This window comes from Emydura macquarii, unplaced genomic scaffold (assembly GCF_026122565.2).
Source record: "Emydura macquarii macquarii isolate MOO-44397 ecotype Brisbane River unplaced genomic scaffold, CSIRO-AGI_Emac_v2 contig_2636, whole genome shotgun sequence".
Lineage (NCBI taxonomy): Eukaryota > Metazoa > Chordata > Testudines > Chelidae > Emydura > Emydura macquarii.
In genome coordinates, this window is record NW_027132773.1 from 12913074 (window position 1) to 12928991 (window position 15918).

At 38.3% G+C, this 15918-nt stretch overlaps 1 protein-coding gene across 1 annotated transcript in view; it reads right to left on the bottom strand.

The window, feature by feature from the left end:
• Nucleotides 1-1480: 1480 nt before the first annotated feature.
• PDZRN4 (PDZ domain containing ring finger 4) overlaps nucleotides 1481-15918 on the bottom strand; it is a 377274-nt gene continuing 362836 nt past the window's right edge. Inside the window, exons 8-10 of the mRNA XM_067564199.1 lie at nucleotides 12467-12568; nucleotides 8986-9102; nucleotides 1481-3648 (exon numbers count right to left, since the gene is read on the bottom strand). Coding sequence (XP_067420300.1) covers nucleotides 2128-3648; nucleotides 8986-9102; nucleotides 12467-12568 — 1740 coding nt within the window. The 3' untranslated portion in view covers nucleotides 1481-2127. The remainder of the gene's footprint in view (nucleotides 3649-8985; nucleotides 9103-12466; nucleotides 12569-15918) is intronic.

A 15918-nucleotide genomic window follows, 5' to 3' on the forward strand; every position in this document is an offset into this window, starting at 1 on the left:
TGTATGTATGTTATTCAGTGTTTTCTGATACAGAGATTGCTATGGTAATTACTGATTTTTTCTGATTACTGGAGTTAATATAACCATGGGTAGCATTTTCAGAAGTGTCTAAGGGCCAGATTTTAGAGGTATTTAGGTGCCTAAAAATGCTGATAGGTGCCTAATAGGAATTTCAGAAGAGCCAAGCTGCATCTTTAGGTGTATGCACACCTTTTAAAGGCTGGCCGTAAGTGATTTAGGTGTCTAAATTCCATTTGCAAACATTTAAATCACTTAGGAATGTAAGTCCCATTTGGGTCACTCCCAAGTGACTTAGGAGCTCTTGTAAATAGGATTTTAGTCTCCTATCTTATTTAGGTGCTTTGGAAATATTTTCCCCATTGTCTGTATGTCTACCAAGTACAGTGGAAAAATCAGCCTAGTTTCTATATATTTTAAAGGTGATCTGCAAGGGGAAAACAAACTGAAATGAGGCTTTTTTTGTTGTTGTTGTTCTTTTTGATGCATAAAGAAGATCTGAAAGGGTTTTATTTTTTTAATTTTTTCTTCTTGTTCTTTACATTAGTAATTCAAGTCCTGTCTAGGCTGGAAGACTGTATGGTAATTTAGAGAACTAGTGAAATTATGACTTTATGAGCTAAAAGACTGAAAGTTGAGCAACTGAGAGACAGGATTTTTAGTTAGACTGACTATTTTGTGTTTGTTTTTACACCTTTTGTTAATGACGTCTGGGATTAATTAACATTTTGAATAAGAGGCATTTTTGTTAACGATTCAACAATGGTACTCTTTCAATTAAGGTGCTGTGACTCAAAATATACACATCAGTGTCCTTTAGGAGTCCCCCAGCAAAACCAGAGGGTTGAAATTCCTGATATTGAGAAGGTAAAAAGCAAGCAGGTGAAATCTGATTTAAAAAATCCCCAACTTTCAAAAGCCCTTTTCATAAACCATAAAGAAGAAACAAAGGGCACAACCCAACTGAAAACACCCTTTATGGGTTACCTTTCAGTCCTTATTTTAATAAATATCTTTCATTTATTTTCTCTTTGACCTGCAGTTACACTGGGAGGTCCCCTTTTCAGCTGAAATCCACAGTTTTGGTTTGCTCTTTTGAGGAGAGACCATGACGTATTTGTTTGTAAAGCACCAAACACAGAGAGTGCTTGAAAAGTAACTAATATTAATACTAGTAACAGGTCAGGGAAGACAGTAAAAATATGGGCTTCCTCCTATGTGTTCTTACTCAGGTAAAACTCCTATTTGGACTTCTGCATGAATAAGAAATGCAGGCTCAGGTCCATTTAACATAATTTATAATGGAATAAAGTCAAAAGGAAAAATGGTCTAATCTATAGGAAAGATCATAATTAATTGTGCCCTGTGTCCTTGAAATCTTCATATATCGTCCAAAAATCATGTATGTGGGAATAATTCATTCTATAACCAAAGCGAACAATTAAAATCAAAGAACTCTTGATAATTTTTCTTAAAGATAAGCAATAATTTATTCCTCTTTGATCTCCACAATTATCACATATTAGCTTGCTACATGACCAATGCCACTACATACCACAGGAGAATTGCCCACCTACACTTTACCTGGACAAATACAATTGCAATTTACAGGTTAAATGCACTGTACAATGAATTGTTGGAAAAGACGGTCATTCTTATTTGTACAACAAGACGTGGCACATGACTTATTAACAGATGCAATATAAGAAGTAAAAATTTAACTGCTTGTTTTGCAAGTAAGGATACAGTATAAAGTATTTTGTTTTGGTATTGTATTGTTACTAAAGTAGAAAAAAGAAAACTAGAGAAATAAATCCAGATCTTAACTTACAATACATACATTAGTAGAAGGAATTAATTGGCTCCTCCTTTTTTTTTTCTTTTTCTTTTTTTTTTAGAAATGAATATTATGAATATATTGCAGGTAAAGAAAGATTGCCAGCTAAAGAAGGTACCATTATATGAAAACAACTGAAAAATTTTATCAAGTAATTTTGCTTACAAAAAAGGTCAAACTATAAACAGTCACAAAATATATAAAAATGCCACCTTGAACGAGGCAATCGTACTCTACCTAAACTGGTAGTATACTCTTTGAAACAGTCATGTTCATACAGTAGTAACTGATAAAAAGGCATTGTGCACTCTTGTCCCATCTGGAGACTTAGCACCATGTGTCATCAGTTCTTGGATTGTCATCCAGCTGTCCAAGATTTTCTTGTTTCTTTTTTTCATCATCTTTTTGTGACTAAGTTCAAGAATGTTAATTTCTTTTTTGCCCTCGCTGCCGCTCTGGGGACTTTCCTTAAGACACTCTAACCTGCTCCGCATCATGAACTCGCGCCGCCGTCTCTGCTCCTTGGCTCGCACCAAATGCTGCTTCCTCTCCTCTTTGCTCCAGTAACGACCCATCTTCATTTCACTCATCATATCGTCATCTGTCGTCATTCCACTGCGCTCCTCTTTAATCTTTAAGGCACGTTCCTTCAGGATTCTGTCTCGCACTGGTCTCTTAGTGATATACCTTGTTCCATCACTCCTTATTTTCACTTTCCATTCCATTTTGGGCTCTGTACATTTCTGTGCATCTTTGCACATGCTCACTAGACTGAGCTGACTTTGGGCATACTCCACTGCAGATTTCTGTTGGATCAGCTGCATATAGCTTTGATAATGCTTTGCATGAGCAGGTATATGCCCATACCTGTCTGAAGAGCTGTGATATGGAGACAGGTAAGGAATGTGCTCAGTGCTTTGCTTCTCCTGCTCTGTGAATTTGCTACTTTCTGAAACTGTTTCCTTCTCTTCAACGGTGCTGTTTTGCTCGGTATTTTTGGATGAGGTTGCCTCCCTACTACTCTGTCCAAAACACAACTGATTAGCTACAATTGTGCTTCTCAGGTTTTTCCTATTAGTGATGCTTATCATTCTCTGGAGTGAGCTATCAGGGGATTGCTCTACAGTCAGTGGAGTGCTCCTGCAGCTTTCTGCCGTATTGTAAGCACTGGAGCTGTCTTTGTCAGATTTCTCTGGGTGCTCTATGATGTCATCCAGTTTACCTCTTTGTACATCTATGCTGGTGTTATAATTCCTGAATCCTCCATCATGTAATGCCCAAATATCTCCATACTGATCCTTCACCTTTTGAATCCTATGAGCCTGCATTATATTCTGACACTCAAGCTCAATATTTCTCAGTTCCTCATTGAGTAACTGTAGCTCATGCTCCACCCCATCTTGCTCCCTTCTGTTACACTCTATTGTACTGCTCGAGTAATACAGGTCATACTCTCCATGGTTTCTAATCTTGCACTTGAGCTCCAACAGCTGCCGAAACCTTTCACACTCCTCATCTTGGTTTCCAATGAAATCAGATTCTATGTATTCTCCAGACACAAAGCTCTCATTGCACTGGAGTTCAATGCTTCCTAATGTGTCCTGACTCTGCCCCAGCTCCCACGTGCTCTGCAGAGTTGTTTTGCTCTGCTCATCAGGTGCATTCTCCTGTTCTGAGCTCTCGTCATTACGTAGACTCTCATCTGTAGGGCCCACCCCACTGTCCTTCTCATGGTTATTGGATGATGAGGTTGCAGTGTCCGTTGTGCCATCCTCCTCCTCATGCTTTTTTGGCTAAGAAAATAAGTGAACCAAAATTAGTATAAAATACAGACCATATTGAATTTAAATATTTTTCAGTCCCAGACTTCATAAACAGCTAATTTAATCTGTAAGAATGAATGAAAACGATGAATAAACCATTTCTACTACAGCTGGCTCAAAAATCACTTTTCAAGAAAAATGTCATATTTTTGAAAAAAAATTGCATCCTAACTCGTAATGAAAAGACAAAAAGGGATTTCCAGAAAAGCTCAGTTTGGGGAGAACTGAAATGGAATTTTTCAACTTGCTGACTGTTCTTGTAGAAGGCTCTTGCATTTCACTTTCTCCCCTCAGGCGGAAATTGAAATTGGTAAGAGCCTTCCCGGCAGGCAGCTGGAGAACTGTCATTTCAGTTTTCCCAATGGAAAATAAAAAATTTTCTGCAAAATTTTGCAAAAACCAGCAATTTCTGATGGAAAATTCCTAACTGGATGTAATCCCTACATGCTTATGGCTTTTTCACGTTTCTGAGCATCATGCTGTAGTCTCCACAGACCACGCTGAGTTCCTCAAGGAGGGACAAAACAGGTGGATGAAGTACAGCATAACTGTGTCACTGACACGTTGCCCAGGTTCAGGAAATAAATATCTTCCTCCCCAGCAAAACCAACGCTGTAAAGTGCTGAAAGATAATGAGAACCAGGTGGAATGTTCCTTTTGGCTCTGGATTATGGCCACGGCTAGAGAAGCTGAGTTCTTCTCAAACCTGGGGCAAGTAACAATGCCTGCATAACATCAAAAATTACATGAGGCAGACCACCTAAGCAGTGACCAGTGCAGTGTAAGATGGCAGTGAAAGGACTATTTTCAGGAGGACACTGGGTTTGGGATACCAACAATCTCTTTGCACACTGCCCTGGCACAGCTAAAGACAACACAGTGGTTAGCCTATTCTCGCATTGCCCCTTCTACCTCTCCCATCACCTGCTCTCAGCAGAATCTCACTGGAAGACTGATAGCTGAACTCTAGGACTTGTTCAGGGAACTGGAACAGATTTCTCCCTAGCCTATCCCGTTTTTTCCCCTAGTTAAAGTCTACTTTCCACAATAATAACCCATAGCCTTTCACCAGTTAGAGCAGAACAACACTGAGTGCCTGCCATGGGCATAATGTCAATCATTTTTTGCAGTTGTTTTTGAATTCACTCTCTACTTCTTGTACCTAACCTATTTATTGTGTGCTTTAATGCAAAGAGCACTGTAAGCCGCCACATTGAAGGGGGGCATGCTTTTTTCTTTTTCTAATTGGGTACGCTAAAGGCATTTCTCCCTATTTCTCTTACACCACTATCATCCAAAGTGCAATTTATATAGTATACTCATTGTATGCCTAAGTGCACCCAGCACCAGCCAAATGTGTTTTCTCCTTTAGGAGGTATAATTATATAATTAAACATAATGGTTAGTAATATTAAAGGGAGAAAAAAGGAACAGTGCACCAATGACAGGAAACAGAATGCCAGAGGCCACTCTGATAATAATTGCTGTTTTTCTTATATCTTGACAGATAGTGGAAGACATGAACAAAAAATTAAATGCACCCTCCACACACTGCATCATTTCTGCTTCAGGATCATGAACCCCTCAACTAGTCCCTTTTGTTCCGCTGTTAGTAGACAATGGTGGAAACTGATGGCCCAATAAAAATAGAAATAAAGAAATGGATAAATAAATAAATAAATTCAAAGTGTGGTGGAGTATATTAAATTCAGAATGAAACCCATCACCAGTAGAAAGTATTTATGACGGGGTAGTCAAAAGTCTTTGAGGAGAAGACAGCTCTATCTGTAGTAATTTTAGTGCTTCTTTCTCACTAGGAGTTAAAACTTAAAGAAACAGTTCTCCTTCATACTAGTAGTGGGTATTTCACACACACATATATCTACATACGCTCAAACACCATATATGTGGTGGTGAAATACATCACCTGACAGCCTCATCTGCGGTCTGCCAACTGGTACATCTGCATCAAAAAATATTTCCTTCTTTCTTGCCCTCCTGCTCACACTAAATGTAGAATCTACCCACCCATTCTAGAATTTAATTGGTTTGAGGGGGGAGGACAGGAGATATTCAGTCCTGGATAACTGACAAATTTGAGTCCACTGTTTCATGACCCTTCATGATCCAGATCTCTTGGAAGGCCCCAGAGTATTGAAACTTAAAATTGCAATATTATTATGGACAGAGAAGTGTTTTAGTATAAATTTAGAGCTTTCTAAAATGTACAGTTATATTTTTTATTTCTCTCAGAGGTCTTTACAGTTACATTCATAGCAACTAAGGAATCCTGGCTTTACAGGAAGAAGGGACAGGAGAAACTGTACCAATAACATTTGAAATAACTCTGAAACACTTCTAAAATTGTTTTTATTGTAAAATGTTAGGAATTCACACAGATTACATGCTGGCAGACTGCACTGCTCTCTTAAGGCTTTGTTGACACTTCTTTGAGATGTAAGCAATGTTACTCTTCCAAACTCATGCCAATATATTGATTTTACTACACCATCATGTATTTTTTTTCTATAATGTTCATTTAATACTTCTTTCTTTACTCAGCTGATGCATTACTGTGATGGAAGACTTTTTAAGGCTATCAGTAAAATTTTCTAAGGTGGCTAAGTGATTTAAGAGCCTAACCTCCACTTTTCCAAGTGATTTAGACACTTAGAAGCCTAAATCCAATGGGATTAAGAACCAGATTTTCAAAGGGCTTTAGGGCTCAAAGATGCAGATAGGTGCCTACTGGGATTTTCAAAAGGCACCTAATTTCTATGGAAATGAACAGAAGTTGAAATCAATGGGAATCAAGTGCCTACTCTGCTTAGGCGGTTTTGAAAATCCCACTAGGCACCTATCTTCTTCATTAGGTAGCTAAAATTTTTGAAAATCTGGCCCCAAGTTTTTGAGTTAATAAATCTCATCCTCTCCTACCTGGTTTTTATTCATTGATTGGAAAAGGAAGACAAGCTTGCCCACTTTTTCAACTTCCAATTCATTTCTCAGTTCTGAATAAACTAGTTCAAATGAAGAAACATTCTCTCTGCACCTGCTAGCTAAATTGAACACAAAGATTATTATGGCAAAAGGTTTTCTTTGCAAGAGAAACTGAAAATACTGACGTTTGGCAAAATGCAAATACCAGCATTTGCTTCATTGTGAGGACTGAAAATAATATAGATACTTAATGCAGTACATGACATGACATATTTATACAGTCCCATTGGGACTTAGGTTCTAAGTGCTAAATCACTTTTGAAAATAGGACTTAGGCTCCTAAATCGCTTAAACACTTTTGAAAATTCTATCCATCATCTAGTCAAAATTCAAGATTCTGGTTTTTTAGACTGTACAGTGTCCGTTTCCTTCCCAATTACTTCTGTTTGAAAGGCCAAAGGGCCATTTATTCAGAAAGAACTGCAGATGATAAGAATCCCAACAATACAACCCAGCAATAACTGAACTTCAAAAGATGCTGTGTTTCAGCCTGGACAAGCATTCATTCTTGCAAGAATGGCTAATTATGCTCAAATGCAGGCATGGTCCCGGCTCTGATTTTACAGCTCATGATACATTTGGGACATAAACCCCAGAGTGCTATTTAAGTTTGAAAACAATGAGATAAGAGAGACCCAGTGGATGGGAGGAGAAGTGGGGGTTAGTAGGTCTTGCTGCTGCAAACCAGGAGAATCACTCTACGAAGATGAAAGTCAGACTGACTGTGGTGTGAAGAGTTGCCAGTGATGGGCTGAAGATGAGAAACCCCAGCCCCGACTGGAGTTGGTGGCATGACCAAAATGTAAGGTCTGTTTCCAATTTTTATTGATTTTTAAATATCCTGGGAGTTGATCAATGTTTATTTCAAAAAATTTAACAACAGGTGAAAATCAGCACAAACAATTAACTTTGCAGTTTTTGGGGTCAATATCAGGGTTAATACTGGGGGGCAGGAGGACAGAAAAAAACCAACAAATAGAGAAAATTAAGAGTTTGCAACTTATGAAGCCGCTATCTCTAATCCCCATTACAAAAATTCAATTTTTTTAAAATAAAGGGTTTATTGTTGCTAACTTGTGCAGTTACACTTGATATAAGAAGCTTCAGTGGCATAGGACTACATGGGGGGATAAGGACAAGGGAAGAGGGAGTGTCTGGCGGCCCCAGGGGGCAGATCAGGCAGGGCCTGTACTTCTGGGTGCAGCATCCTGCTTCCTGAGGCCTATCACTGCAGTCATTGGTGGTCTCGCAGGCACCCTGCCCATTTTGTTCCTACACTGTGCAGCTGCAGCAGCAACCGACCACTGTTACCCTTCCCTATGCGGCCAGGCTGTTCTGTCCAGTGGGAAGCATGTGAGACAAGAGCTGGGACTGCAAGTTTGAGCAGGTAAAAATCTGGGTGGAAACTGGAAAAATCCAAATACTGGATTTTTCGAAACCTGGGAATTTTTCAGAAAAAAATGAAAATGACGGGTCATATTTCAGTGATAAACTAGAGGGGACTCTTACAATAGGTCTGTTCTTTAAACATCTAGTCTGACCTCCTGCATAACACAGGCCACAGAACGTCCTCAAAATAATTCTTGTTTGAACTAGAGCACATCTTTTGGAAAAACAGCTGATGTTGATTTCAAAATGCCCACTGATAGTGAATCCACCATGATCCTTGGGAAATTGTCCAGAGGTTAATTACCCTCACTATTAAAAAAGTTATTTCCAGTCTGAATTTGTCTAGCTTTAATTTCCAGCCACTGGATTGTGATATACCTTTGCCTGCTAGATTGAGGAGTCCATCATCAAATATTTGTTCCCAAGGTAGGTACTTCTCGGCTGTCATCTTGTACTAAATATAGTACTATATAGAGGTAGTGAATGATACAGTGTAGTAATTTACATAGTAAGTAGCATATCTTGTACAATATGTCTGTATTGTCTTTATCACAACAGGGCCCTGACCAGCCTATGGCCTTGACACGTGACTCTGATATAGCTCATAAACAAAAGTGACAACACATAAGACTCTGTATTAAAAAAAAGGGCTAGTAATATGGTTCTGAGAACTGAAAGAAAATGCAGAATTGGTGCTTTCTTCCTCTCACGTCCTTCTAAAATTTTACCTTGTCACATCTGACCTAGACATTTATTTTTAAAATATTTCCTGATCTAGAACATATTGCAATTCATAGCATTTTCATGACAAAATGCTATCAAAGCCTTTGATTCAATTTTTCGATTTATCATTTCATTCGATGTTAATAAAAAAATACACCTAGCCAAATTTCCAATGATACATTGTGTCAGTCCTACCTGCTCCAGCTCATTGGCTGTGAACTGCATTGCTTCATTATGCTGTTCTTCCAACATTTCCAAGTTTAACTCCTCTAAGAATTCATTCCTTTCATCATCCAGCCACCCTTCCTCCAGCTGCAAAAGAATATATTAGTACATTGCATTATGTTAGTGGGGATGCATGTTAAAATAGGGCAAACCCAAATGGCAATGCCTGACTAGTTCTTTTTATCATAATGATTCTCTTCAGCTTACCAGGCTCCCATAGTTCGCCTCTCCAAAAAGAAGAAAAAGATGATAAAAAAAACCCCCAAAACCAGGGACACTTAGGCCTTTAATCCTTTCCTGAAACAGTATGACTGATTTTCTCTCATCATGAAGGAGATTATACAGCACAGAACATTATTTCCTTTCAAATGTATGAAAGGCAGACCACATAATCCTGGAGCTGTTGTGTTCATTACTTCCAAGAGCCCTAATGTTAAAAGAACTGCATTGATACTAATAGGGCCATGAGACAATTGGGCTCGTCTCTTTAACAACCTCTACGCCAGTGCTGTGTCCCAGTGCCTGAACCTCAATGGCAACCTCACTCTGTATTGCCATCACGTTTCTCTTATTGCTTTTTCAGGTAAACCTGCAGAAAAGAACTAACAAACAAACAGAAAAGGGGGTGGGGGACTGACTGATGCAACGACTTTAAGACAACTGTTTTTGTTCTTTGGCTGTGTCTTCAAACTGACTTTTTTTTTTCTTTTTTTTTTTAAAGATTAAAACATTACTTTCAACTATGTTGAAAACAGTATTATAAAAAGAGGAAGAGGGAGGCCTACTTTTTCAGTCCAGTCACTGTGATGTGGCCGTACACACATACACAGTATTATGGACATGTGTGTGTCGACAGTATGTGTCCATTTGTGTTTGGGTTCCTTTTCCAGATGGCATGCTGGAGTAAAAAAGGAAAGTACTATGGCTAGAAGGAGAATGAAGCAGTGTTGCATGCCTGCTAATGGCAGTGTTTAGGGGCAGAAACAGGCAGCAGAGAAGGAAGTTGACACAGAATTGATGAAGGTCAGATGTTAAAATATTAAGACAACTACTGTAGAGTATGAGAAAATATTCAGTCGTCTGTAAAATTTTATGGACATCACAGAAGCTAGAAAAAGTATAATCATATGCAACGAAGCAACATGGGACCAAGTTCTTTTGTGGTATAAGCAGGGACGACTCCATCAAAGCCAATGGACCTTTGGTTAAAACAACATACTAACGATACTCACTGGTTAAAACAACAAACAAACAAAAAATCTCTCTGCAAATCAGCCACACCAACAAATAGCAGGCATAGGAATAACCAATAGTAGGTATAAAATGTTGATTGAGGTTATGTGGCACTTTAACCATATTATCTATTTAGAACATCTATGTTGCGTTTTCATTCACGGTTTTCAAATGTTTTTATTTGTTATGTATAGTCAACCCTTTGACCTTATGAAGAATATAAACTCCCAGGTTTCACAGCAGAAGCAAACCACTAATTGCCTGGGGTTAGGAAGAAATTTCCCCTACGGGCAGACATTTTGGCGATTGTCCTTCATAGGATTTTTAAACCTTCCTCTCAAACGTCTGGTGCTGGTCACTGCTGCGGACAGGATACTGTACTAGATGGAGCACTGGTCTGATCCAATATGGCAATTCTTATGGTTCTTAAAAACATAAATATACACCCAGGGCACATGTGCACTCATGCACATGTACCACATACATTTGTTTACAGGGTTATTTGTGTGTGTTTCTTGTCTGCTCAGTTTTAAATATCAACTGATTAAAAATCAATCTTTACTGGTTAGAGAAGCTTGTCTTGTTAGTTATTGGATGTGCCGAGCAGCCAGTCCTTGATACGCTGCCGTTACCAAGTTCTTTCTAAAAGAAAGCTTCAAAATTTAGGACTTGATCCTGTCCTTTTTTCTCCACTGACTGTTTTGCCTTAGTATGGGCCTGTCTACAAATGAAAGTATTACCAGTATAATTATACTGGTAGAGTTAAACCGATATATTATACCGGTATAATATACCCCTTCGTGGACACACTTATTCTGGAATAAGAATGGCTTTTTTCAGTTTTGCTTAAATCCCTTTCAAAGTGACATAAGCTAAACTAAATATATTGGAATAAGAGTGTCCACAGGAGGAGTTATACATCACCTTGGGTATAACATTCCTGTGCGGACAAGTTGTAAGAAAGATAGGATCAGGTCTTTCGCTGGGTTTCTGTCCTACAACAGGGTCTGGCAGGTGGACCCCAATGCCTGCAAGAGCCCTGCTGAAATGAAATTTGTTAAGAACATTAGGTAGAATCCTCAGACACATTTCTTAAAAGATTCTGAAAGATTTTCTAGACCAAGAAGAGATATAACCTCACTACCTAAGGTGAGGTGAATAGCTTTACTCTGTCTTAGTATATAGCCAGGTTTCTTGGAGCCATTGAGAATGTAAAGGAAATATATGCTGAAATGTGACCTTGTATAACTACCAGATTCAAGTAGGGATTCCGGGTGACACTGAATTATACTTATTCAATTTAATGTATAGAGAGTATGTAGTCACCAAGTCTGAAAATATCAGATCAATAATATGAGATAAATGGCAACATAACCAACTTCGCTTGGACTGCTGACAGATGGAGAGAAGAATGACAATGTAATGTCCTTTTCTGCTTTGTGGTGGGATATAAAAAGAATATAAAAGGAAGCACAAATAGTCCTTTCCCCCCACTATTACCTTTCCTCTACCTTGATGATTAGCATGACACCTCCCTCCACAAAGACATAAAAAATTTATTTGCAAGGCATCGGTTTTATTTAAAAGCCAGAAAGATATTTTTGCTGCACAACTTTTAAAATATACATTTCCTATTAAATAATTTGTATTTGATGAGAAATCTCATGTGATCAGCTTTCCCTTGAAAATAGTTAGTTCTAGGACTAGGTTTGCTGAATGGCATTGTAATCAAATGCCTATCATCAAGATCTAACTGGAGAGTTTATTGAAACATTGTTTAAAAAAATAACCCTTACCAAGAGCCCATTTTGATCGTGCCATAAGCAGGGGCAAAACCATGGAAGCATGTGAATTTAGTCTCAGAAATCAGTAAGAATGATCAACCAAAAAAATAGGATTTTTAAAGTTCCACTTCACATGTAATTAAGCATCATTAGATTACTAGATAATCAATAGTATGTATACTGTATTTACTGACAAAGAATCTTTTAGCTAGTACAAAGGTAAACAAACTCCTAGTAACATAATGTTATTTTCTTCTGAGGCTACAGATTGACAAAGATCTTCAACTATATTTCCCCCCTCCCCCCTTTTTTTTTTTTTTTTTTTTTTTTTGCATGAACCTCTGCAATCCTGATTTTCAGTGTTCATTTCTTATGGATGACAATTAATGTACAGTATAACCTGCTCCCAGCTCAGTGCATCTATTTATTCTAACCTGCATCTCTGGTCTTGCAACCAGCAACACAATTTTCTTGCATTCATCACTGGAGAGCAATGCCACTGCCTCCTCCCGATTCTGAATATCTTGGCCATTTATCTAGAAAACAAATGAAAGTGGCACATTAGTTTCCATTTCCACAAAGCAACACACAATAAAGGGCAAATATCAGCTCATTTGTGGTAAATGTATGGACAATGAAACTCACACAATGGGCTCATCTTCAGCCCCTCAGTGGTAAATGCCTTCACTCAATTATGCGCTTACTGTAAGAGCTGTATCGATTGTTGAAGGATGGCGGACATCAGAGGAAGCAGTTATGTTCATAAATGTCCAACCTGCGCCCTAGCAACATACATCTAGCAACACAATTAACCAGCTCCTGACAGGTGACGTTCATCTTTCTCCGTTCAGAGTAATGGAAGTGTCACTCTGAGATAATAGTGCTGGTGGAAGCAAGACTGGTAATACTACAGCTGAAATCAGTCATACTGTATGCTTGTAGAGAGCCAATTAGAGGGCTACAGTATTATCTCTCACCAGGCAATACTTACAGGCCACTGCTGATTGCTGTTTCATTTAATCATTTTATATCTGTGTGCGCGACTCGGTGTCCAGAACCACACAAAACATGTCACCCCCACTGGGATAATCAAAATAAAAAATGAATCATCAGTTAAAACCTGCTTTCTCCCCAACTTCTTTCTGTAATTCTGCCTTTGTGTTAAAAACAATCGCACTAATAACTTACCTTACTAATAACGATACCTTAATGTACACATTTTATGGGCCCATTCAATACTACCTAAAAATGTTGCTTATGAAAATCAAGTTTCAAATACAAAGCATTTTCCCCCTAAAAATGCCCCACTTACTTTGTTTGTTTCACAGCACAAGAAGTGGATTTTCATCACTATGACAAACTGCATTGCCAAAAAATATTTAATCCTTCTGAAAAGTATGGGGGACAGGCTAGAGGGCAAAGGTTTTTAATAATTTTGTGGGATAAAAAGGTTTTCCCATATCCAGCCTGATTAATCCTCCTCCCTTTGCAGGGGTTCAGTTTCAAAGCTAGTAGAGGGAACTACCGGGTGGAAAAGTAACAAGCAAGGGTGCGTGTGGACAGCCTGAACACATTGCCTTGAAAAAACAGTTTTAGCTTAGATTAAATAAAAATACAAATATGTTTTAACTGTTTGATTGGTTACCACCAAATTCTTTCGGATACATCCAGGGAGATGTGGAGGGAGCGAAGTGTGGACTGCAAGAGAAATGACACCCACTACATTGTACATAGTTGCCTTCATCTTAAATATATAGCTACAGCCAGAGACCATGGAACAGATCCCTTAGCTAGTTTAAACTGGCAAAGGTCTATGACACCAGGGCCAGTTTATACAAGCTGAAGATCTGGCCGAAATGCTACCTCGTGAGCTGAGTGGCTTAGTGGCTCAAGATAGATCATTACATGTTCGAACCTGTAGTTGCTGAGGGCTGCACTATAATAGCACAGATAAAATTGACTCCAAAAAGCCTCATTTTATCACACCAGTTAGTTGCCTTATGTGGCCCTCACTTGTGCAAAGTTTGATGTCCATGGATGAAATCAAACAAGGACTAACCAAGAGCTTTCAGGACCGTCCTTGTATATTTTTTTCTCTTTATTTTACACTGTGTGATGTGTGAGGTAAACAGACTATTCTCAGCTACTTAAGATGACCATATACGAGACAGGAGTGGCTGTATGTAGTGGTAGTATTTGAATTATCCTGAAAAACATGAGAAAAGCTGCTATATTACTGTGAAAAATATAAAACCAAGCATCTCCAAAACTATTTTCTCCAGACCTGATTGCAATCCCTGTGTAATGATATTGCCATCTTCCATTTCCCTGAGTTATCTCATCCATAAGGGTGGGAGGAGAGTCAGTGTATCTTTGGATATGAAAGAAAACCCCACATAACTCACCTGGTGTTAAACTTAATGATCAAACTTCTGGCTGTGTATCAAAATTGACATTCAAGTAATGCTATTAGTCTACAAAAATGCAATAGAATTACCTACAGACTTCTCTCACCTCTGGAATCTTCACTCACAAATGAATTGAGTTTGATGGTCTCAAACTAATATCTATTACCTGTCTGCCGATACTGTGCCTGGCACCATAATTCACACAGAAATGTTAAAAAGAAAAAAAAGTGGCATGGAATGAATCTATCATCTATTTAAAATACACTAAAATGCCATCCACTGAATTTTTACCTTGTTGAAAAACCAACAAGAATTCATATCAAATGTACAGTTTTTCATTAAAAAAAGAAAAGAAAAAAAGAAAATCACCATCATATGTTGTTCAATGTTCTTGGAGGATTGTCTGTAGACAGATGTAGAAGCTAGTTCATTTGCTTTTCAATTCCTAATCATACATAATCTCATGAAACTAAAGGACTGTTGTCCTTTTGCAGTTGGATATGAATACCTTTTGTGGGTAATTTTTGCACAGTGGAAAAACTTTTACATTCTGGACCACACAGAGAATCAAATAACAGCATCTACATGAGTCGTGACATCAAAATGTAACTTATTATTTCCTTTTTGAAATAAAGACCACTTTAGACAGTTAGCTTGTAGATCCTATTGTGCTCTGGAGAATAGTTTGATTCTCAAAGCCAATACTGAGGTAAGAAATACAGCTATGGTTTTCAGCAAAGATATTGCCTAAGGAAATGGAAAGACTGGAGGCATGGAATTAGATTGATTTTACAACATTCAGAAGACTCACGTGCCTAAATTAATGATTGGCAGTTAAAGAGCGGTTTGTGGAGAAGCAACTTGCCATTACCAGCAATCACCACCAGGGCAAAGTACAAGCAAAGTTGACTGGAAATGAGAGGAGGGAACTGAAAAACAGCAATATAACAAGAGCGATTCTGAATTTCTGATCTTGGTAGTAGTGATCCATGATTTCTCTAAAACTTCCTCTCTGTAAGTCCAAACTGAAATCCACTGTCATTCTAGCTATTTTCCTCTCTTTGCACGTAAACTATCTTCTTTTCTGACCTAAATACCTAGCCATCGTTTGCCCTTTGACTGACCTGGGAGGAGATAGATTTTACCGTAGCCAGTAAGACTCTCATTAAAGAGACAGAGTCAGATTCAAAATCATTGTCCAGAGAGGGAAACAGTTTCCTTCAGGCCTGAAAAATTGTAACCAATTCATTACCTACTCCTGACTTTGCTTTCCCCAAGATCAGAGTTCAATTTCTCTCCCCAACATACCTGTTAATAACTGCCCCAGCTAGCAGTTCTGAGACCAAAAAGGGAGTCTTAAATAAATGTGGAGTTACATCACAATTTAGTACAGTAGTCCATGTTGTGTAATGTCTGCTTATTAGAAAGAAAGTGAAATACAATCCTTTTTGAATACCGGTTTGGCTAACATTTCTTCT